Below are 24,144 nucleotides of genomic sequence, written 5' to 3'. Positions count from 1 at the left end.
TCGCCCTCCCTCTCCTAACCCCGCCCCCCCGCGTGGGACCCCGCCCCTCCCCTCCCGGGTCCCCTCGCCCCCCAGCTCCGCCCCGGGCCCATCTGTTCCCGGCGGCGCGGCGGTTGCTCTGCAGGGCGCGGGCGGTGGCGCGGGGAGGCGGAGGAGGATGGGCCCACGCAGCGGCGGCCGCCCGCGGCAGGGGCAGCAGCAGCGCCCCCGCCGGCCCTAGCGCCCCCGCGCCGGCGCCGAGCCGCCCCATGCGCGGGCGGCAGCGAGGGGGCAGCGCGGGGCCGCCGGGGGGCGGCCGCTGAGCGGCGTGGCGCCGGGGGGCGGGCGGAGCCGGAGCGCCGAGCGGCGGCGGCACGCAGCCGCCCGCGGAGTGAGGCAGCGAGCGAGCGGGCGACAGGCAGGCAGGCAGCCGGCGGTGGCCGCGGGAGATGTGCCCGGAGGAGGACGGCGGCTGCGGCGGTGGCGGCGGCGGCGTGGCAGGCACCGGCGGCCCCGAGGCGGCGGTGGCGCTGGACGAGCTCCGCTCCTGGTGGGAAGTCCCTGCCATAGCGCACTTCTGCTCGCTGTTCCGCACCGCCTTCCGTCTGCCCGACTTCGAGATCGAGGTGAGAGCCCCGCGCCCGCCGTCCCCTCCACGTTGCGCGCCCCGCCGGGCACCCGCCGGCCGGTCTCGCCGCAGCCCGCGGGCTGTTTTCGTGCCGCGGCACCGTCCCCGCTGTGCTCTCCCTGCCCGGCGGGTCCCGCACGCCGCTCCCCATGTCCCCCAGCCCCGGTGAGCCGCTGGATCCCGGCGTGATGCAGCGCGGGGTCCCCCCTCCGCTTGCGACAGATGCAACAACTTCCCCGTTCCTCTCGGGTGCTCTCGCAAACTTTCGGTGCGCCCGTCCCGGGGTGCCGGTGGGCGGCTGCGGACCCGGCGGAGGCAACCGCGGACGGAGCGGGGCCGCTCGCAGCTGGCCCGCATTGTTCCGCCGGGCCGGTGTCCGCACACAAAGGTGGGGGGGGACGGACTCGGCACAGAGCCGGCGGTGGGTCCCCCGTGCCCAAAATGGTGGCGGCGAGAGGCGGGCCCGGCCCGGTAACCCCCCACCTCCCCCGGGAGTACCCGCGGCTGTTGTTGGGGGGGGTCTCCAGCCCACTCAGCCTGTGCCCAAGTTAGTCTCTTTTGTTGCAAGGTGGGGGGGAGGAAGGAGGTCCCCACCTGGCCGGTGCTGCTGCGGGGTGGGGGGCGCGGAGGGTCGCCGCCGAGCCGGGAGGCGGGTGGTGCAGCGTTTCCCCCGCACCCCAGCGAGGCCGGGCCGCTCCGCGGGGCACCGCGCCGCTCATTGTGCGGCTCCGGGGGAGCGACGGTGCCTTCCCCACCGCTGCTGTCCCCCGTAAAGGGAAAACGCGGCTTTCGTACCTTTTTACCCATTTTCCTCTGTAACTTTCTTGTGCCTTTTTTTTTTTTTTTTTAATTCTTATTTTCGCGTGCGTGGCTAATGTTCCGTAAATATTTTGTGCTCTGGCTACAAATGTTACAAACGAAGTGTGCCCTGGTAGGAAACCTTTTGTGCTTGCTGTGAAAAGCTATTCTTGCCAGCGCGTTGGCAATAAACCGGGTGAATAACGTGGTGGCGTGTGTTTTTTAAAGACAGTAATTGCCCCGTGAATGAGAATTCCAAAGATGCTTAAAAGTTCAATGGGATGCGCGAAGCTCTAAAGAGCAAAACTCCTCGAGCAGGATGTGAATTTCTGAAGAGGGGGAATCCCTTATGCGGTGCGAAATCTTGAAAGGGGATAAGGTCTCTCAATGATGCAACTTCTTGCGAAAGGGAACTCCCCTCCCCCTCCTATTGATGCCAAACCATTAAAGGGGGAGGCTCTCCGGGCCCAGCAGAGCAAAGTCTTGAAGGAACCTGAATTTACAATGATAAAAGGGCCAAGGCACTAGCCTTTCACCTTTAGAGGCAATTAGCATCTGGCTTGCTTCACAAATGAACTAAATGTGGGCTCCCCTTTGGTTCCCGGAGCACGCTTAGGGTGGGGGAGTTAACATCACTCGGAACAAATTACCTTGGTTTTTTTGGGGGGGATGCCCGGGACGAGGAGTGCATGCACGTTGGTGCTGGGGGTGTTGCAGAGCAGAGGCAGCATACTGAAAACATTGCCAAAATACTCTTGTGCGTGTGGATGGCCTGCAGCACTTGGCAGAATCGAGTTTTAAAGGACGGTGTTTTGAGGGATGGTGGGAGTCACGGTTAAAATCGGGATGCTGCGAGAGGATGGATGTGGCTGTCAGAACTTGGCATCTTCAGGCGCACAGAGTAAACCTCCTTCCCCGGCATGGTGCTAGCAGCCTAGTGCAGGCAGTTTCAAAACTTGCTGTTCCTTGAAGCTCACTGTCTTCATACCCCTTGCCTGGTGTATTTGTTCCAGCCTCGTCACTGGTTTGAGGGATATCTGGGAATGGCGCTTTGCACAAAGAGCTTCCCCAAACAGTTACTGGTGTGAAAGTGGTGGCTAGCGATGGGACTTGTACTTTTTTGCTAAGAGTACTGCTCTGTGTGATTTTTTTGATGTATACTTTATTTGGCTTTATAAAGAAGGCTCCCCCCCATGGTTTTGGACCCGGGAATGTCAGTGTCCATTCTGGCCATCTCACTGCTGTCTCTGAGATGGGCTTTGAGCTTCAGGGGTGTCTGAGTAAAATGAAGGTACCTGTTTTTCTAGCAGTTCGGGGAAACACTAGAACTTGAGGCAAATATTAGGGGGAGATAAAACCATATCTAGCCATCTAAAACCCAAACTGTGCTCATCTACAAATGATATTTTCTTGCTTTAGCATTGGTTGTTGTGGGGACTTGTTCTTGTGGCAAACACGAGTGGTTTGAGAAGTTACCACCCCTTCCCTCAAAAGTTACTGCCCTTTGTGGGTAACCCAGGGGTGAGCGCCCTGGTCCATTCGGATGCAAACTAATACAGGTGGTTTGAGTCAACCTGTTTTCTTGTGTGTGGAAGCAGAAATTGAGATCTTGGCCTCAGAGGGTTTCAGCCGGAAGATGGACACGCTCAAACTCCTTGAGCTTCACAGCAAATGTTTGTCTGACTCTGCCCAGTACCTCTAAGGGATGGCCTTGGTCTGGATGCGGTTGGCTCTTCTTGGAGAATATTCTCTTCTTCCTAGGAGGACTGAGCTCTCAAGTTAAATCCTGGTTGGCAGTTTGTGGTGGTTTTTTTTTTTTTTTTTTTTTTTCTGATACCGGTGTATCTCCACCTGGGAGTTTGGTGCTAAACTCTATAACGTTGTTACACAAACTGAAAGTTTTAAACAAACCTTAATTCTGCTTGTAACAAGTATCACCTGCTTTCTTCCTCCCTCCGATTTTAGCGAGTGGTGAGGTTAAGGTTTCGTCGCTAGTCTCTGCAGTCCCCAAACCAGACAAAACCTGATCTTCCAATATGGTTTTGGTGGGTGTTTCATGATTTTTTTTTCTTTTTTTTTAAGCCATAGTTATCTTTTGTTTTTCTCCCTCACTCCCTCCCTGTTTTTTTGTTTTGGTTTGGTTTTTTCCTCTCCTCTCTTTTCTTCTGGTGGGGTCTGCCCATAGCTAACTGGAAGGCTCTGTAATGACAGGCCATCTGGACCCGTCCCTCCTGTGCTGAGCAGATTTGCTGATGGTATTTGAGAAGTTTGTGGGCTTTAGTGCAGGGAGGCAGCACAGAGGTCCCTTTTTTTTTTTTTTTTTTTTTTCTGTCTTTTTAAATGCAAACCTTTCGCCCGCTACTTATTGACCCAAAATAAAGTGAAGCTTCCAGATGCGGGGCTGCCGTCAGCATCTGGATGTCAGAAACCTGGGAAGCAGATGTTTTGTTTTCTTTTTGCTGGACCAGTGCGTACCCAGAGACTATGGGAAGGGGTGTCCAAACCAAAAGAAAGAAGTGCATCCATCAGGCTGGGCCCTGGGCATTGTTCAGGGAGGGGGTGGGCGCAGCCGGCCCCCATGCTGGCTCTGGCAGATGCAGGCGCCTGATGAGGCACAGGGCTCCTCTTTTCAAATCTCCGCCGCAGCATCACCCGGCGATGGACTCGGGAGGGGTTCAGCTACTGACAGTGGGTCAAAAGTTCAGTGGGCCAGGAGCGGGTGCTCCAGGATGCGTTCGGCTTCATGCCGTGTTTTTACGTGGATCTCTGAGGATGGCAGAAAGCACTTCTGCCTTCTGGGGGGGGTGTGTGTGTGTGATCTTTCCTACCCCCCTTTTAAATGGCTGCCTTGTCGGCCATCTGCTGTACCAAACTTTCATGCCGTTTCAAAAGTGGGGTTTTAGTTGTGTTGGTTTGGTTGTTGAGGTTTCTTTCTCAGTGGTTTGTAAAATCAGCTTTGAGTACATTTGTCCTTACCTCTCTAACAGTACTCCAGCAGGAGAATGTCTGTCCATAAGGGGCACATCGTTTTTTGGTAGACCTTGCCTTGATGGACAAAAAGGATGCTTTCTGCAGCCAAGTTAGTGCAGGTGATGATAGGGAGTGATTTGTTTCCCTCTTCAAGACCGGACTGTAATGTGGGACACCTCTCATGACAAAGTCTCTCCTGGCCATGTGCCCTCCCTTCTGTGACTGAAATATCCTGCTGGCAGCTGAAGGGATTGTTTGCATAAAAAATATTGGGAGAATATTTAATGTTTTCAACTGTATTTCAGTATAACTTGAAAACACTGGACAGAAGCCAGCGTGGCATGGCCACCCAGCTCTTTGGCATGTGCTCCCGGGAGCTGTGGGCTAAAACATTTAGGAACTTCTGCCTGGCTAGGTCGAGGGGAGGTGACTTTCAAGAACGTGCTTGAAAATAGTCAAAACATTGTTGTTAACTTAGTTTATTTGGAAAAGGGGGAAAAGCCACATTACACAAGGAAAACATAAATCTTTTCCTGTGGTTTTTAAAAGCGCCTTTGGGCAAATTGCCTCTGCTGTTAACTTCACTACAGCTTTAAGATGCTTTTCCTCTTTAAGATGCTTTTCCTTGCCTCTTGCCCCTTTCCTGGCACTTTGGGCTCTGGCTCTGCCTTTAAGTACATTCCTCCCACCCTCGGACAGGGCACCACTGCTCTTGCCCACCTTTTTTCCTCCCGTAGTGCCGTATCTGCCATGTCAGTTCTTGAACAGGCTCTTTCTGTCAGGAATATTATGTGTCTGTTACAAACAAGTGGCTGCTACTGCTCCCATGGGTCTCCCTGGAGGAGGAAGAGTATATAGAGAGGGAAAGCTGGGCCCTGACTCTGTGAAGGAGAGAGCAAAGTACAGGGGGTCCTTCCATCTGTGCAAACCAGCTAGACCTTTAAAAGCAAAAATATTTTTTAATGTGTTAAACTCAAGGACTGTTAGAATTTTAATACTTTGAAAAACATGTTCTTCTTAGTGAGTACAGGATGGTCAAATATGATTTGAAGCTCCACTGTCCTGTCATGTTGGATCCTGCTAGAATTTCTTTGTGCAGCCCATTGCTCTGTGCCCTCTGAGTGGGTCCCTTGTAATCTGTGACACTAAAATGGCACAGCCTTCCTGTTCTGCCAGTGGTTTGTACAGAGTTAATTCCTCAGGCAGTGTGGTACGGTACCTGAGTGCTAAGCCTTCACTCTTCTGTAGCTATTCTGGTCTGGTACTGCATCATTATTTGTATTACAGTAGCATGTACAGCACCTACTGACGCCTCATCATGTTGTATGATAACAGAGATGGTCAAGTACTTTCTGATCAGAAGAATTTAGAATCTGATTAAGATAAATGCAACAAGTAGGTGCAGCAAGCTGACCAAAATGTCAGTGAATTCATGTAGATCAGCTCTACTCATAGAGGGTAAGTCTGAGCTACTTTAAATGCCTTTTCAGTAGAATAGTGCAGGCATTAGGATGTCTGTCCCTCTTGCCTTTTGCCCATTGGCAGTAGGCAATGTTAAAGTGGAAGGCACTGTCCAAAACAAGAGCAAACAATAGATCTGTCTGCTCACTAAAACTTAACTCTTGCACAAAGCTCCTGGCTTTCAAAAAAGCAAATTGTCTGAGGAAAGGCAGAGTAATTGGCAGTGCAGGGAGAGGTGCTGTATGCTGAGTAGACATGGTTGAAAAAATGGACTTGATACTGAAAAGAAAAAGTGTCTACTTCATTGTGTGGAGAGATTCATTTATGGACCAGTGTATGAATTTGGGTTGTATATCACAGTTGCTCCACAGTGCCTCTGCTTCCCCTGGGCAGCATCAGCTTCATCAGAGCAGAGGGTGCAGACTGAGTATTTGTTGTTTGAAAATCAGGTTTAAAAACCAAGAATGCAATGGAGGGTTAGTATTGTTTTTACTGTTCTTTCTACCTGTCCTGTCCCCACCATATTTGGTTTTGTTGCTTCAGCAGTGCCCCATTCTTCTCCCTGTGTCTGTTCCGGCAGCAGTTCTTCCTTTGCTGGTCTTCACTTTTGCTGCCTTAGTTATTCTGTTCATAATAGAATCATTAACACTCTACATGTCAGTATTAGGCTCTAGGCTTCATTGAGATTAATGGAGGGGGAGGAAGAGAGATACTTCTCGGTGCTGTTGTTTCAAGTGGTCTGCAAATTGGAAAGCATTATATCAGTTTCCATTTCAAATGCAAGTCACATCTCTCCTAACTGTAGATCTTCAACTTTTTAACAAGTGTTTACATTATATATAATGAGACTCTAGTGTAATTGGATACAAAAAGAAGGAATAGGTAGTTCAGGAAGCTGATATGTGAGTTAAAACATTATCTTAAGCCTGTGAAAAGAAACAAGAAGTGACTGCATGCAGCCAAGGGGTGTCTGAACAATGGATGCGAAAGGTTATTTTGACAGCAACATTTTGAATGGATCTGAGTTAGGTGACAGGAAAGCTGGGGAATGACTGTAGCAGTCAAAGGCTGAAGAGAAAGAGGAATGCAAGAAGAATTCTAGAGACTTGGATGGAGTACCTGCAGGTTGATATTGCAGATTTTTTGTGGTGGTAGTAGTTGGCGGCAAATTGCTGCTTCTGCTAGCACAGCTGACTCTGAAAATCATGTCTGGCATTAGCTGATGTGTTTGTGCACCCACAAGTTTAATGGTTTAAGCTGAACTTGTTTTAAAAACAATTTAAAACCATCAAGTCTTTCCCTGCTAGGAAAAAAAAAATACTCTGTGTAGTAACTTAAATATGACTTTGCAGTTTGCTTTGTTTACAAAGACTTGACTACCACAAACCTGTACCAATTCAGTGCAGCTGATGTAAACCTCTGCATAGCGCATCTAAATTAGGCCTTGAAAGTTTATTCCTTTTGGAATCTGCTCTAGCCAAACCAGCTAAAAGTAACACCTTTAAAGTGTTGCAGCTTTATATGTAGACCTGCTTAACTGCGGTTTTTCTCTCCCTGCAAATAATGCCGGCATAGCTGTGCCATTCTGCCCCTGGCATCTGTTAAGTGCCTGCATGAAGGGTGAAGAATTAACTTTTGTAATGGCAATGGATGCTTTCATAGACTTCTTTGAGGCAAAAATCTCCTCAAGAAAAGGGCTATAGGCAGAAATTACAATAGCCAGGGAGTTAAGAGTTCCCAAATTAAAAGTTTGTCTTGTAAACTTTATTGTAGGTAGGTATGAAAATATATTATTATATTTCTCCCTCCCCTCCTCGTTACCAGAAGCAACAGCATCTGCTGTGGTGGTGGGAACAATGCAGCCTAGTGATTCCTCCTTCCTTACAGTAGAGAATCCTGTTAAACACACAAGGCAGTGCCTCAGAGTGTATCCTTTCAGCAGGCTTGTTCCTTTTAATGGGTGCCCATTCCTGGGGTCTCCATTGTTTCACCAACAATAGCACTAGGGGCAGCTGATTTGGTTGACAGAAAATGTGTTAATTTAACAGATCTATTCCCTTTAGCTGCTCTCCTTCCTATTGTGCCCCAGTTCTCCCCCAGTTCCTGGGGAGGAGGGCCCCGAGAGCAGGGTCTGTTAGGTGGAGGGCTCCTGCAATTAGGAAGGGTTTGCGGCCTTTTGTGTGAGGCACAGAAAACAGCTGATGGGAAAAAGCAGTCCTAGTATGGTTTGCTTACTGCCAGAACGTGTTTCTCTGCTTTTTTGGGGGTCGATTTTAAGTCTGCCTTTACTTGGGGACAGGGGAATGACGTGACACTCGGGCTGGTGGTAGTCAAGCTCTTTGTTTTGCTCCAAGGTGGCTTCAAGGCAGCCCAACATGGCAACTCTTTTCAGAGCTGGCTCAACTTCTTGACAAACTCTTGTAAATGTCCAGATAAAACCCTAACTTTACACTGAAAAAAAACAAGCTGCTGGTATCATCCAGGGTACGGCTGCTGAGGGCTGGCTGGAGAAGGCAGTACATTAAGTCAATACTGGACGACTTGAAACACAAGGGGCATCATGGTCCTCAGGCCACTTCTGCCTGGGCCAGGCCACCAGTTTAACATGATCCTGGGACTGATCTGATTTAAGCAGTGCAAGCTCTTCACCCTGGGTGTGCTTACACAGTGCCATAGATGTACTTACACTGGTTCAGCTCTTCTCTCTACATAGCTTTAACATAGCTTAGTTCAACATCAGGGTGGTGGTGATGGGGGTGTCTGTTTTTTTCATTGATGTGGTTGAGCTGGTGTCTTCAGCCCGGTGGGAAGGAGGACACATGTGCTGCCGAGGGAGCAGTGAAACCTGAAGCTTTGGTTTTGGGGGATGACAGCTGCCAGAAGGAATATCTCGCTCCCTTTCAAGCCTTTGCCCTGGTTGTGCTTCTGCCTCTCTGGTCAGTCCCTTCCCCAGTGCCAACCCGGCTGCTTGCTGGGTTCTGGCTGGACTTTTGGGGCAGTTGTAGTCCTGTGGTGGCACTGGGACTTTGTGCTTTTTTGGTGGCCATAAGCTGCTGGGTCAATCCACTGTGGCTCTTGAAACTCTAGTGTTAGTTTAGTCCTGGTTACTGTGGCTGGTAGATGCAAAAGGAGCGCTGGAGAGTCTTTTTCCTCCTTATTGGTAAAGCTGTTGATTCTCCGGCCCCATCTCTCCAGTTAAGCCTGCTGTAAAGGGGCTGGAGCTTCACACAGCCAAAGGGTTGGAAGGCAGAGCTAGTTCCCTCATTTCTGATGAGCCCTGTACACAGGCAGTTGTGGCAGCAAAAATATTTATATATCTGTAACACAAGGCAAAGAGAGTTGTGGTTTTATATTTTTTTTTTTTCTTGCTTGGGTTTTTTGTTTGTTTTAGGAGGCAAGGGGTGAGAGTTCATTTAAAGAGCTTGACTCTTAATAGAGCTTGTCATTGTTGCTAATATAAAACAAATGATGAGTATAGGAGAGGAGTCAAAGGCTCCCTCTTCTGGTGTGCTGGGAAGGTTCAAATGCTGAGAAATAAGCAAGAAAAAAAAATCCAGAAAGCAAGACCCCTTCCATGCTTTCCTGTGGTATTTAAGACCTCACTTAGGCCCTAACCTTAACCAGCCCAGCACACAAGTTGCTTCATGACCCCTGAAAAAGTAACCTTAAGGGTGCTTTGTAAAAGTGAAATGCATTTTCAAATGCAAACTACATTGTACTTGCAAGTAAAAGTGAGTCCTGGTTTCAGAAGGGTTTCCAGTCTGAACATGGAAGATGGCAGCCCTTCATGTTCCTGTGTCTGATATTTCTCAGAGCTCTTCTTTTTCTGTATCCTTCTCTCACAAAGATCATCTCTTGTCCCATGCAGGTCCTAGGCCATATGTGTGCATTGGCATGTAAACATGTTTGGGATGATTGCAGGGGCCAAGTATGGTGAGCACTCTCTATAGAAACTGCATGTCCAAGACTCCAGCATCCCTGTTGCCTTTGGTTGAGTCAGCCAAAAATTCAAAACTTGTTAATGGGTGATTGATGGAGAAATGCACACAAGGAATAGTGCTTTCTTGAGGGTTTTTGGATGAGTTTTCTAAAAATTCTTGTATAAAGTGCAGTTGTGAGTACTTCTGAAATTAATAGGATTTCAGGGCCTTAGAGAAGTGACTTTTTTTTTTTTTCTTTCATATTTTTGTATTCCTCATCGGAGAGTTTGACATCATGTGGCCATTTTCCCTATGTTGTTAGTGTGGGCTCATGAGCAGCGTCTGGTGGAACCCAAGGACATCAATTCTCAAGCCATCTTCCCATGGCAGCTCCTGCCACCCATCACGGATGGCAGTAAAACTGCTCACCTGGATTAAAAACCGCAACACTGTCTTCTTTAAGTGATCTAAGTCTAACCAGGAACGGTTCCCCCAGCTGGCTCCCTCCACATCCACACAAAAGGTTGTACCAGCTTGGCTGAAGCAGTGGCATGGGAATGGAAACAGGCAGCAGGGAGGGGAAGGGCTTTTTATAGCTGACACTTCAGCTGAAAGAAATGCTTATCGCACTGCAACCCTGGGTAGCAGGTGGAGTGAGACTGCACAGGTAACAAGAGGTCACGCAGCAAGCGGGGGCATGTGGGGAAGAACCCTTAGCAGCCTCTCTAAAAGGATTTTGGGGGATGTTTTTTGGTACTACATCAAGGCTTGCTATATATATATGTATATATTTAAGTTAACATTCTGGTTAAAAAAAGCTTAAATTGAAGTTGATGGTGATCCTTTTAATCGTCTCTTCCAAAGTCAGACCCAAACGTGCAGTTGAAATCAGTCAAACTTCACTGTAGCTCGCAGTCTTGCGCAAATACAAAATAGTGCAAAATTTTATAATCTGTCTTAGAAATTCAGGCTTTAAAATAAAAATTAAAAAAAAAAAAAAACCAAAGCATTTTCCCCAGAAAAGTTTCCCTTAGGCTCTGGTCACCCAGCAATGCAGGTATCTAACCATCAGGATTTGCTTGCCGGTGCTTAAGACGGTGTAGCAGCTTGTGTTGTTGGCCAGGGCAGCCATGTAGAATAAACAGGGAATAGCAGTCTCAATTTCCTTTCTTTCAGCCCAATACAAGGTGCTGAGGCACAGAAGACTATTTTGCCCTTAAGATAATTGTGTGTTGGAGAGGATCAAAGGGCTTGAGGGTGGGTGTTTTGTTTTTTGGTGGGTTTTATTTGGTTGAAAGGGGATTTTCTCCATAGACAGCTGCAGTGGTGCATTAGTAGTGCAATGGATTATCTTTCCATGATCTGTAGGATCTCAACCAGCTATTGAGGGGCCCTGCTGAATGCTGCTGCTTGGGGAGGCAGAGTGAAAGTCTCCTGTAACAGGGGAGACCTGTAATGCCTGGGAGATCGGACCATTTGACTCCCCCAGCCCCAGCAAGGAGGGTGGTGCTGGATATTCTTAGGCTGTAGATAGTGCCACAGAGCCTGGGGAAAGGGAGCCCAGCTCTTGGTTATGATTAACTGCAGCTGATGCCCTGCATCCACCCTGCTCTCTGATGGAAGTGCTTATTAAGGAATGTGAGAAGGGAGCCGATTCCAGCTGCTGCGGCATCCCGTAAAGGGCAATGTGTAATTTGGGAGGGTGTTACGAGTCCCTTGGTGGAACAAACTACTTGCTGTAGTAAGCGTCTGACCTGCCAAACACCCGGACTTTCTCATTTTGGGAAGTTTTGGATCGTGGCTGATCCACAAATAGCCGTGGCATTGAGAGGGAGTCCCTTCACGTGTCCGGATGGGTATCTGTGTCCTTGCTCTGTGCAGGATGGGGAGGCAGTGCATGTGGCCTGACTGGCATGGGTGGCAAGAAGCTATGGGACAGGCTTGGTGCTATCAGAGGTGGAGATCAGGTCATGCTGTGCCTCCCTGACCTGGTTTCAGGGCTGGGGGATGAGGGGACTGGAATGCGCATCATGGAGCTGTCAAGGAATGCGGGTCCCCAGGTGGCCACTTCCAGCCGCTTGTGCTTAAGTCTGGCTCTAGTTGCATCTGCTTGCTGGTTAATGAGTGGTGGGGCAGCTCTGCTGTGGCAGGTTCTCCTGCTTGCCCTTCCTGAGGTAGCTGCCAGAAATATGGGGGTGACAATAGTGTTTTGGTAGCTAATAAACTCCCTGCCTTGGCATTTTTAGAATTTTCTGTTAACTTGAATGACACCAGCTTTTTCACTTTGGGAGGGTTTTTTGTGAATAATGAAGCACAAGGCAGGAGGAACCCAGCCTTAGGTTTCAGGGCTGTTTTCAGAATGGGCAGTTAGATAGGTAGAATTGTATTTTTTTTGTAAGCAGGACTGGTTTTAGAATTAAAGGATGAGCATGGACTGCCATATGATGTTGTGTTGTTTTCCCTTGGAAGAGTAACTAGTTTTTACAATCATTGGCTAGTCCATAGCCAGTTGGCAGGAAGGCTGCTGTGAAAGGATTGATTATTAGTGGATACTTCATTGTGCTGTCCAAGCCTGAATTTCTTGATCTAACTGGTTTTCTTCATTTGGAACGGCTGTAGTCAGCAAAGAGAAAAGAGGGAGATACATCTTCCATCTCTGCAGTGTTGTTTCTTGTTCATGGGATGTGCTTAGGAAAAAACAGGGTCAACAAAAAGTGTCAACACTTCAGCGTTCTCATAGGCGGCTGGCTGGCTGGCTGGCCAGCTGGGGGCTGCTCACAATTTTTCTGCTTCCTCTCGGGATTTTCTCTGTTTGTTTTCAGAGTGGTGACTTAAAACTAGTGCTGTTTGGTGTGAGCATCCTGAAGGTTCCACTCATTTCCTGGGAAATGTGCTGGGAGTGTGGAAGTATCACCAGAAAGGTGATCTACTGCTCAGAAATGGGAACGCCCACCCTGAGTTGCAAAGGCACGCTGGCAGCTGCAGCAGTGTGAGCTGAGTTAGCATTTAAACCAGCGTCAGAGGATGTACAGATGCAGCAACGCAGGCTTGAGCATGGACGGCAACATCTGTTGGGCTCCTCAGATAAATGCTGGGATGGTTGGGTTGTGCTGAACCACATCCTGCTGAAGCTCTTCTGATAAACCTGGGCTAGCTAATTAAAAGTTTATATGTGCATGGCTAGGCAAAAAGCAGCCGTGCCGCTGTTGCTCAGTAGAGTAGTTGGTACTGTTCTTTGGGAAAAAGAATTTCTGAGCTGGGTCTGAGCAGGAGTGATCCTGTGGGTAAGGGTCTGACGGAGGAGATGGTGTGGCAGGCTTGGGCTGGGCTGCACACCCTGGCTCAGCTGCCTCACTGAGCATTAGCAGTTGGAAGAGGACAGCTGAGCTAGTACTTAAAAAGCAGAGGGCTAGGAGACTCCATGCCAGGTCTTGAAAGTACAATCCTAACCCTCTGCTTATCTCTTCCTTTCCTCCCCCACTATTGAAGCCCCTCTCTGTGTGGAAGTGTCCCAGTTCTTGCAGCTGTGTTAATTGTAATGGGTCATTTAGTCCTGAAATCCCTGTTTAAAAGGGGCAAGTCCTTGCCTCGTGTGACAGCTGCTGCCTTGCACTTTTCCCCAGGCTGGAAATAACTGCATATGACACAGGAGCAGAGTGCAGTGTGGGGGAGGGAGGAGGGTTTCTGGCTTCCTCTTATTGCTATAATGGCTTTGCTGTGTGACTCTTTTCCCATGTGGACCATAGCAGAGTCATGCCCCACATATTTAGCAGATCTCGCAGTTGGCAGTGCCTAGGCGATGTGCTAACGGCCTGACGCTCTCTGGTCGACTGTAGCCTTCTTGGGCATCTGGGAGCAGGAGAGAAGGGACGTGTGGTGATGGTGACAGAGGACACTCACCTGGACCATCAGAGAGCCTCTGGAGACAAGTACTCATCCCTCTGGGAGGAGGAGCCACACTGTTCTGCGCAGAGGAACAGAGATGATGAGAGGGAAGGTGGAAACGTTTCCACTCCTTGCTCCCATCCCTTCTCCAAAATCCAAAGCCTTGAGCCCATGGAAACCTGGCCAGCTTTTCCTTCTAGCTGAAGGGCTGTCTCCTGATTGGAGTGACAGCTTTGAACTGGAAGACATTATTTCATTAGTGTGCTAATCAGATACAGAGATTACCTGATTGGCTACTTAATAATTAAATGAAGTTGCCTGTAATTCTTTGAGCACACAGAGAACTAATTAAATTAACCCTTCACTGCCCTGTGTGCCTGGGGTGCACTTGTGTGAAAGGGAGAGGGCAGCTTCCCCAATGTGGGGACTCTGAGCAGAAGTGGGTGATGGTTGCAAAGTGCCCAGTACAGGACCGCCAAGGTGGCCCTTTCTTATTAAGAACCTAGAGTGGAGAAGACACACTGCTATACGCTCCAGTTTAGGTGGTGTTTGGCCTACCTGGTAGGTGATAGGCATGTCTGTCAATGCTCTGCCAACAAATCATGCCCCCAAATAGCCTAGACTGGGGTGTCATACTCGTTTTCACCGGGGGCCACATCAGCCTCATGTTTGCCTTCAAAGGGCTGAGTGTAATTTTAGGACTGTATAGATGCAGGAGTAGTTACATTTACACAGTTCTAAAATAAAATTCAGCCTTTTGAAGGCTGATGTGTCCCCCAGTGAAAATGAGTGTGACACCCCTGGCCTAGAGAATGCACTGGGCCTGTGGAAGTTTGTGTCTAGGCATGCACTGTAAACCAGATGATGGCTTTATATCACGTAATGAAGAGCAAAGCATTATGAAAGAAAGATGCACTTCACAGTTCTTCAGGAGAAACTGTCAAGTGGAGATCAGAAGATGTTCTTGTGTACCTTCTTCCCCATCCCCACTGGCACACAGCCCCAAACAAGCCAGGGCATCTCCATGCATTTGACAGGACTCTACTAAGTAAACTTGGTGTTTACCACTTGTCTCTCTCTACTGCTTCAGTGGCTGCTTGAGGAACTGCATTTGCACATGCTCACAGGAATACCAGTGTATTTCCTGCAGTTTGAGGACGACACAGTAATCATATCAGTGCCATAACTTTACTGTAGATTTTAAAAAATGTGAAAAGAGTAATAAGGAGAAAGTTTCCCTGTTTTCCATCCCAAATGCTGTGCCTAAGCTTCCATATCCTGTAATGCTAGAGGTGTGGCATGGAGCTTGAAATTTATAGTAAAGGGCTAATTTTTATAACTTGTGAGAATATAGTTACCTGTAGAAGACACGCTGTGTTCAATTATTTCATTGCTAGGGTGAAGAGTCAGCATCTATAATTTTTTTATATCTGTTTTTAGTACTGAGCACTGGGTTGCGGCAATAAAAAAGCTACCTTATCATGATCCAACTCTGCTCCATGGCTGCTGCTGCCTTCTCCTTCTAGACTTTGCCCACACATGTTAAAATGAAACTGTCAAATTAAGCACATTTTGCTGTCATCCAAGACTAAACTTGGCAGAGAAGACCCCTTGGACCTTCTGGCCTAAGTTAACCACAGCTGGCTTGAGCTACTCCAGTAAGCAATTGCCTCCCCTCCGTTGATGGCATGTAGATCGACTTTCCCATTCCCTGTGGTCTGTGTTGCTGGATCTGCCCTCTTCCTCTGCCCTGAAAATCAATGACAGCAGCAGTGTCCTCAGAATCTGCTGATCCTTAGTGGAGGGATAAATATCTGAGGGGCTGCTTTGTCTATAAAATCTGGCTTCCACATGCCAGGCAGCCTGAAATGCTTGCAAAAACAGGTCAGGAGACAGAAGAAAACAGAGAGAATGGCAAACAAAAGGGCAGCTTTCAGGGTAGTTAGGGGGTTGTGGTGCTCTTGTCTGGTAGGGAGTGTTTGCTGGTGAGAAATGATCTGTCATGTTGACTCTCTACAGATGTGGGTGTGCTGGCAGGGTTTGCAAGAAGAGCAGTGTAAGCAGAGAGAAGGGCCAGTAAGCCTTGGGATCGTGTGTCCCTATTGATCCCTGAGATTTAGCATCTCGGCTTCCAAGGGAAGCCACCAGACCTGTTCTCCCCACCAGCTGAGCTATACACCCCATGCCAACCTGTGGCAGGCCTAAAGCTATGGGAACCACCTTCTACTGGCCAGGGTCTCCCAGAAGTCGCTGTCCCCATTTTGTGAGTGAGGGGACAGGCATAGGCCTTAAAAGTGTGAGTCTGGGGGGGAGGTGGGGAAAGTCCATTCAGCACACACAGAGTCAAGTTTGGGCCCAGCTGCAGAAGCCAGTTAGGTTTTTGTATTATTAATATTTGATGGTGTCCAGTTGTAAATGGGCAATAAGCAAGGCTAGCAGGTCTGTGCCTTGTCTGTTGGTGCATTAAAAAGCTATTTTCTGAGGAGATTTCTGAAACAAAAGATATTCTAGCATGTGGTAGAAGTGGCCATTTAAATGCATCTGACCATAAAGATGCTGCCTGCCAGCAATTTTGATATCAGAGCTTGTGGGACTCACTCCTGTGGGCAAAATCATGCTCTGCAGGACAGAGCGTGAATGCCGGAGATTCAGTTTGGAGACACAGTTCAGGGAGGCTTTTTACCTCTTGTGTTCTCCTCTTTGTTTTTGTTTATGGGTTTACGAAGTCGGATTAGCATTTCAATGTTGGAGGCGAAGGCCCTTGGGGTGTGGTGGAAGGCGGCCTGGCACAGCCGGTTTGGGATTACTGCTCCTTTCCCAGCAGCCGTTCAACCCCGGGGCTGGTGGGGAGCCAAGCCAGAGGCTTCTCCCTGTTGGGAATGTGCCCAAGCTGCAGATATCCCTCCAGCTGAATCTTAAGGTAGATGGGCAGTGGCATCCCGAAGGGTAATTAGACATCTTTACAAGCAAGGCTATTTTTTTGTTATTATTGTTTTAAATGGTAGCACAAGTGCTGAGGAAAAAAAAACCAGCTCTGAATCCAGAGGCTGCTCACTTTTTCCTGCTGTAGCTGCTGGTCTAGTATAAAGTGGTGCCTCTCCACAAACTTGGCTTTGTTTTAAATCCTGGGAATCTCACATCCACAGTCCTATTATTTTAATAAAACAGTATATTGAATAAAACAGAAGCCTCTGCTCCTTTTCTCTCCCTGTCAGCCATAACACTGTGTTCAGTCGCAGCAGTGTTAATTTGGAGCAAGTCCAGTGGGTTCAAGTCAATGTACTCCAGATTTACGCTGCAATTGCAGAAAGCAGTGTCTCATTTGAGACCAAAGTTTTATCTTTGGGATATTCCTTGTTTGTTAACTAGAGCTGAGTGCTGCTCCGTGTGGCACCCAATCTGTACACTGAATATGGAGTGCTAAAGAAACAGTCTTACATGCTCCTGTAATGCAAGGCTGTTGCATGTGGTTGAGCTTGCAAACTTCAGTTCATGCAAGAAGCTTAAAGAGGTAACTTAAACATAAGAACTTACTTGTCTTTATTGCTGCTTTATTCTAAAGAAAATCTGAAGATATTTTTAAGCTTCCCCCACTTTCATTAAACTGCTCCTGTGGCTTTCCCCCCTGTGCGACGAGAACAATGTATTATTTGGTGAACGGTTGATCTAAAAAAATCTTCCGGATTTTTAGCTATTAACAAAAAGTAAAAAAATCATTTCTCTATACTAGTTTCACCCTCTTGGCTGTCTCAAGTCAAGTACTAATTTTTTCTTCTAATGTAAGATTTTATGACTGCTAGTACTTTGCACTGCCCCTCTCCTCATGCCTAGGGCACTGTGTACACCTTCATTCCTCACTCTTCTCCATGTTACTGTTTGTCTGCTGTCTGGGAGAGAAGCCATTCAAGGTGCCAATATGTTAAGCTGTTGAGAGAATGGGAAGAGATGAGATGAAGGTATTGTTATGCTGGAAGGTGTTAATTGGTGCTATCAACCACTTGTTTGATTTCAAGACAACTACAGCAATGCTTGAAGTTCTGTCTGAGCTAAACAAATGGCAGGGGCTGTACAGGTTCCCCTCCTTCCCTCCTTCCCTCCTTCCCTCCTTCCCTCCTTCCCTCCTTCCCTCCTTCCCTCCTTCCCTCCTTCCCTCCTTCCCTCCTTCCCTCCTTCCCTCCTTCCCTCCTTCCCTCCTTCCCTCCTTCCCTCCTTCCCTCCTTCCCTCCCAAAAAAATAGCGGGCCGATACACAGTTGAGCCAAGAGGATGTGCCTGGACGTTGAGGAGTTAGTTAGGACAAGGAGCAGGGGTTGGGTAGGAGATGCTGAACTGGGTGGTGATGTTTCTGGGTTCCTCAGAAGCACAGAACAAAATTACTTTGGTGATGTTTTCTCCTGTGAGATTTCCTGGTTAACACACAGATGCTTGATATCTTGGGCAGAGCCCTCTTGTAGGACAAATACCCAGCTGCCAAATAAACCATCTTACTTGTCTGAGACTCCTGCCTAGTAAGGGGGCAAGTGAGAATCTCTATTCTTCTATCTGTAGGAAGGGTGTCCAAAGTCTGACCTGTGGCACCAGAAGAGTGGATTGTACCTCTGCAACTGAAGAGGAGGAATCCTCTCCTCTGCTGCCCTTTTGTCTATAGGTAGGAAGTAAGGAACCATCCTGATTTATTTTCCTACTTTTGCCAGGATAGAATAAGAAGCGAAATCACAAATAGCACCTGCTGCAACTTGGAGACAGGTTAGTTTTAGCCTGGGTACATTAATGCCTCTTCCTTCCATCAAAAGGTCCAAGGTGTGTTGAACATTACTCAACCATACCTTTGTGTGGACCTCTTAGCGTTCATGTAGACACATGCATCCAGCCTCAAATGCTTGTTCATCAGGTTCCTTTGGTCATGATGGGGTGAGTATTGCCATGTTGGTGTCCTACCTAGGGTGCAATGGCTTTGCTTGTTGCTTTTACAGACTGTTCATGGCATGCACCTGGTTTTGTGCTGCTGTACATGGAGAACAGAGCGAAAGAAGGCATCCAAAAAGAGAGAGGTGATGCTGGAGGCTGAGGCCTTTAAAGTGCAAATGATCTGTGAAGACCATTATGAAGGGAAAGCAAGTCAAGACTTGATTTCAGGAAAGACTGATAAGGAAATATATATAGTCAGCAGGAACCTCCAGACATCTCTAGTCAAAACTCTTGCTTGGATTGAGCCTGTTGCTAGCAGTAGATCAGGTTAACCATAGTTTGAAGAACACATAACACTTTTCTCAGTTCTTTTCCCACCCCTGAAAAAAGAGAGCAGATTTGTCACAAGTTGTTTTAAGAGAACATTTAGCAATGCATTATCTAAGACTGCTAAAATTCATCTTGGGCAGGAGGGGAATGGGGAAGCAAAGGTGTGTAGTTTAGGCAGGGATACACCTTTTGCGAGTGTTTTTTGAAACTCCAATTGAACTGTGACTGGTAATAAGAAGGGGTTGGAAACTACCAGTTCTTTTTCTCATTCTATAGGGAGTAGTTTGCCTTTGAGGGATGGTTGTTGCCTGTGCACAGATACCTTACTTCAGGAGTCATTATGTAGGCACTCCAAATGGGACCTGTGGGTAAGGAGCATGCAAAATAGCAGCTGTTGCCTTGCCAGAAATCCTGTAGACCAGACAGGAAGGGTTATATATTATTATTATTGTTGTTATTGTTATTATTATTGAGAACAGATAGCCCAAGAGTTCTGGCCTTTGCTTTCTTTTTAAGACTTAGCTCATTTACTCTACTTCCATGTGCCCAAAAGTTAGGTGACTATCTAGTTCCTGCATCCCTAGCAGCACTTTTTCAGGTGTGCCAGCAAAATTCTTTGTGGGGCCACACTGACATAGGTCAGGTTGCTGATCTGGCCAGTGGATAAAAGGCAGCAAAACACCTCAGCTCCCCTTGCCTGATGTTATTTTTTGCCTGGATTAGTTTTATGAAATGGCTTATAGACTGGCCTGGCAAACAGTAGTACCAGCCACACCATGGTGTAGGAGTTGGAATAAGCGGTGGGGATGAGAAAAGGGGCAAGAATAATTTAGTATTCAAAGTGGACTGTCGCGTCAGACTGATCATTCAGGAGTTTGTCACTGTCAGTGGAAAGGAACTGGTCTTTGAGAGATGAGAGAAGTCTATTTTAGTCTGGTGTGGATCAATCTGAAGGTGTCTCTCCCTCCACGGATGATGGAGAGGAACTGAGTGCACCAGCTCAGACAAGATGTCAAACTTAAACCTAATTTTTTTTTACTCTGATATATTATTAATGAAAATATTAGCATGCCTAGTTAATGTTCATAATGCTTCACCTTCAGTGCTCTTGTAAATACAGAAAAAAATCAGCATCTACAAGCTGAATCTCAAACTTCTTAACAGGGCAGGTGCAAGCAATAGCTTTACCATGAAGATCCAATGGCTAGCCATAATATAACTGGTTGAAGAACTATTAGCTCTGGGGGAAAATACCCACTTTTAACTGCTTGCCTTTGGGTAGGCTGTCCATAAAACTGGTCTGTTCCTGCATGCTTTTCAGTGTTTCAGTCCTGCAGTTAGGGCTTCAAAGCGCAATATTCACTGCTTGTTGGCTGATGTAATTTGTACTTGAGCTCAAGTGGTAGCAGTGGTAGAGAAGGTGTCTGCTTCAAACTACCGCCGTGACATGATAGTGAGGGGTTTATTGTACATTATTGTTTTCTGGGTTGAAACTGATGCTAAATGATTACCAACTCAATTACTTGATAGGAAACTATAGATTTACAGTTTCCTGTGCAACCTTTAGTGCATTGCCTTGTACCTGCAGATGATGATTGTTTTTAATTATGGGGTCATTTGCTTTTTCCATGGGAGAATGGCGGTGCTCACTCTGTGGGGCAGATGGTGCTGAGAGTATAAATCAAGGCTGTGCACAGAAGGAAGCTGTTAGCTATGTGATTCTCACCTCGTTTGCTTAAGAATTTTGAAGGTGGGCAGGATATGAGAGATGGGAGCTGCTGCAGGAAAAGAAAAGCTGTCTTTTGGCTAAGTAAAAGTGTAGTGCCATGCTGGTCTAGCCCATGGCAAGGCAGGTGTGAGGTCTTTGGCTCTTTCTGTGTGATTGTGTGATTCATCTTACACTCTTGCTCCTAATCAAGGAGATTACAGCCCCTTTTCACCTACAAGTTCAGTTTTGTGGAGTTATGCTTGAAACCTGGACATGATCCAGGTCTTGGAAGCGAAATTTTGGAGTTTTATTTTTTAACTGAAATTATTTTGCTTGTCTGGCTTACAATGAAGCCCACAACTGAGTGGAAGAGGTGTAGGAACAGAGGAATAAGGATGGGTTTTGCCAGCAGATGAGGAGTTGCCTATTCTGTCTCAGCACTCATCTCTGTTAGAGAGACCCAGACTGACTTACGGCTCTGGGTGAATCATTTATGCCCCATTTCTCACAAGAAACCTTTATTTACTCAGCTTCACGCACTTGAGGGTGTATTCCCATGTGCTCCCCCCAAGCTGTGGCAACACAACAGTTTGAGCTGTTTGAGCTGTTGTGGGAGCTGGGAAAGAGTGTAGGTGAAGCAAAGGGAGACAGCATGGGGTCCCAGATTGTGTCATAGATGAGCCCCATGAGTTACTGTGTTGGCCAAAGCACAGAGGGCAAAGGCTCCTTCGCCCCTGACTTGTGCTGCAGAGCTTGGATCCATGGTTTCTTCCACATGTCTCCTCCATCCCTGGCTGCTGGGCATCCATATGATCCAGATAAGGGTGTGTTTTCCATATGCTGAATTATCCAGCTGAGGGATGGCTGTGGGTGCCAGCCAGTACAGAGCTAAACTGGGGAGATGTGTTAGAAATGGCAGAGGGAGTTTCTGCTTGGTAGCGCTCTGTGGCATTTCTGGTTCAGTGCTGAACCCTCTGAAGCTGCCTTAACTGTATTGCCCAACTCTTCAGCTTGCTGCTGAAGTTGGAATCGGTGCTGGTGCTGCAGGGAAGAGCCTGACTCTGCCACAGGTTCTCTGAGAGGCTTTGGCCAAGGCACCTTTCTCTCTCTTGCTTTTTTCCCTGCCTCTGGGGTGTTCTGCTGCTGACCCACCTTCTCACAGTCCTGGGAAAAATAGCAATTAAAACTCTGTATTTTAAATGCTGCCATAAAAATGCCAAGCATGGGGCTTGCAGGATTTTTTTTGGGGTGGAGAGCAATCTCAAGTAGAGGTGCAGCCACCAGCTGCTTAAATTGAATTGTGAATTTTGCTAGCGTTGGTCATTTTTTTTTTCCCCTCCAATTTCTCATTTGTCAAATCAGATTAAAAATCATTAACTTGTAAATAGGTTGAGAAAAGAATTAGTGCTTATTGGATTGAGATACTACGTGGAAGCCACCACAGCAAAAGGTCTGTGAAGCGATTAATAGCTTATTTGGTGGCTGGGCTTAGAAGTGATGTAGCAAATTAGGCATAGGGATACATAAAGAATAAGAAGGATAAAAATCAATATTGAACAGCTGTCTTTACTTCCTAGTCTCATGCTCTCATGTACTGAATGAAGTGTAATGGAGATGTATGTGATTACTCATTTAATAACTGTTATAAAGGGTTTGAATAATGGGACAGATCTCAGGTTGTTTTTACAGTCCTAAATGTTGCATTTCCTTTTTAGCATGCTGTCACCTGAACTGTTAGGGAGGGTAAACAGTCTGCATAGATTATATGAAACATATAGTAACAAGTGAGTCCCTGCGGCAGTGTAAAAAACCAAAATACTCCAGTTAACAGTGAGCAAAGAGTGAAATGAAGCTTTGAGTGTCCTTGTTTTAGTGAGGACAGAAGGGAATGGGAAAAAAATTGAGCACTGGTACAGAATGTGAATAGAGGCAATTGTCTGGATCAGAGATACACAGAGTTATCATACTGGTTATAGGTCTGAACTGTCCTGGTATGACATAGCTTTCTGACTGTGGGATTACCAACAGACTCAAAATTATATATACAGCTCTGACTCAAAAGACAGGTGATTTTCTGACAGAGGTCTGTAAGACCTAACTTTTTAATAACCTAAGTATTGTAGTCTTAACAGATCTGCGGTTTGCAAAAATGCAAATTTCTCTGTGTCTGATGAGGTAGGCTGTATGGAGTGGATGTTGTCAACAAGCTGGCTGGTGCTGCTTGTCTCTTCAGGGATAATAGAATCTGGGAACAATTAAGAGGCAGTGTAATCAGTTCCTGGGGGCAGGAGCATACCCTCTTGCTTGTCAGCATTCCTTTGGCTGACTCATGAACTCTGTTGATTGACTTGGGAAGCAAATGAATCCAGCTCTCCTCCACAAGGAAGAGTTATAGAGGCAAGGCGGTGAGAGGAATACATCAGATCTTGGGCAGTTCCAGCCCTCTGCTGTGAAATGTGTGGAATTTACAATGGCTACTTAGCTGCTAAGCGAGTAGGATTGGTTTTTGTTGTTGTTGTTTTTTGTTTGGGTGGTTTTTTTTTTGGCCTTGAAGTTCTGCCCATCCTTTGAATTAAAGACTATAAGAAGCTATAGCTGGGAAATGCTCACGCATGAGTACAGAGGATGACCGTCCTTGGCAGCTTGCTAGAAAACATACTGTAACTAACTATAGTTGTCCAAAAATAAATGCAGCCGTATGATTTGCAAGCACTTCATATATGTTTTGGTAAAAGAAGGAAATGATGTGTTTGGATTCACAGCTCCTTGGGCTACCCTCTCATTATCCAGCCATTCCCAAGCAGGTAACTAAGAACTTTTCTTTGGGGTGCAGGTGGACATCTCTTGGTTTAACGCAGTCTGTATTTCCATGTCTCCTTCCACCCAGGAATCCTATGGGCACTAGGGGTTGGTTAATGACTGCAGGCAGGCAGGATCCCCAGGAGCTGGGCAGCATCCTGGTCCTGCAGGTGAGACATGGTGTGGCACAGAGGGGTTAGCTGACCTGCCACAAATTTCCTGCATGAGCATGGGCAGTCTGCAATGCAAACCAGATCATCTGCCTTCCAGTCCTACATGTGGAAAACACCAGAGTGCTTAAAACATGAGAACACTCAAAATGTTTCTTTTTTTTTAATGTTACTTAGTTCTTTTGCCAAAAAAGTCTTTTTTTTTTTTTTTTTTTTTTTTTTAATACTGTATTTTGATGGTGGTATTCTCTGGGTAGTTACTCATCTCCCAGGCATACGGAACAGGAGCATAAAAGGTTGCAGTACACCAAAACGCTTGCAAGGAAAGGATAGGCTGCCTGAACAGGACTTTCTTTTGACCCAATTTGATTTGTGATATCTTACATTCAGGGATGAGAAAAAGGCCAGTGGTGAAAAAACACTCACAGAGGCTGAGTGGGCTGGTGACAGGAGAAGCTGCGGAGCGGGGGGAGAAGAGAAGAGCACATGGAATATAAGCTCCTGCTCCCTTGAAAACGTGCATGCAGAATGATAGCGGGGTGGGTGTGGGGGCGTGTAAGCAAGTAACATCCCAGAAGCTGGAAGAATA

At 47.1% G+C, this 24,144-nt stretch overlaps 1 protein-coding gene across 2 annotated transcripts in view; it reads left to right on the top strand.

The window, feature by feature from the left end:
* Window positions 1-280: 280 nt before the first annotated feature.
* CECR2 (CECR2 histone acetyl-lysine reader) overlaps window positions 281-24,144 on the top strand; it is a 106,396-nt gene continuing 82,532 nt past the window's right edge. The window contains exon 1 of one of the 2 annotated variants that reach the window (XM_082076230.1): window positions 281-605. In XM_082076230.1, coding sequence (XP_081932356.1) covers window positions 429-605 — 177 coding nt within the window. In that variant the 5' untranslated portion in view covers window positions 281-428. The remainder of the gene's footprint in view (window positions 606-24,144) is intronic. The other variant, XM_082076231.1, reaches the window with a different exon arrangement.

This window comes from Streptopelia decaocto, assembly GCF_964273445.1.
Source record: "Streptopelia decaocto genome assembly, chromosome: 1".
Classification (NCBI taxonomy): domain Eukaryota; kingdom Metazoa; phylum Chordata; class Aves; order Columbiformes; family Columbidae; genus Streptopelia; species Streptopelia decaocto.
Note: the sequence above shows the minus strand (reverse complement) of the source record. Positions and strands in the feature narration are given on the sequence as shown.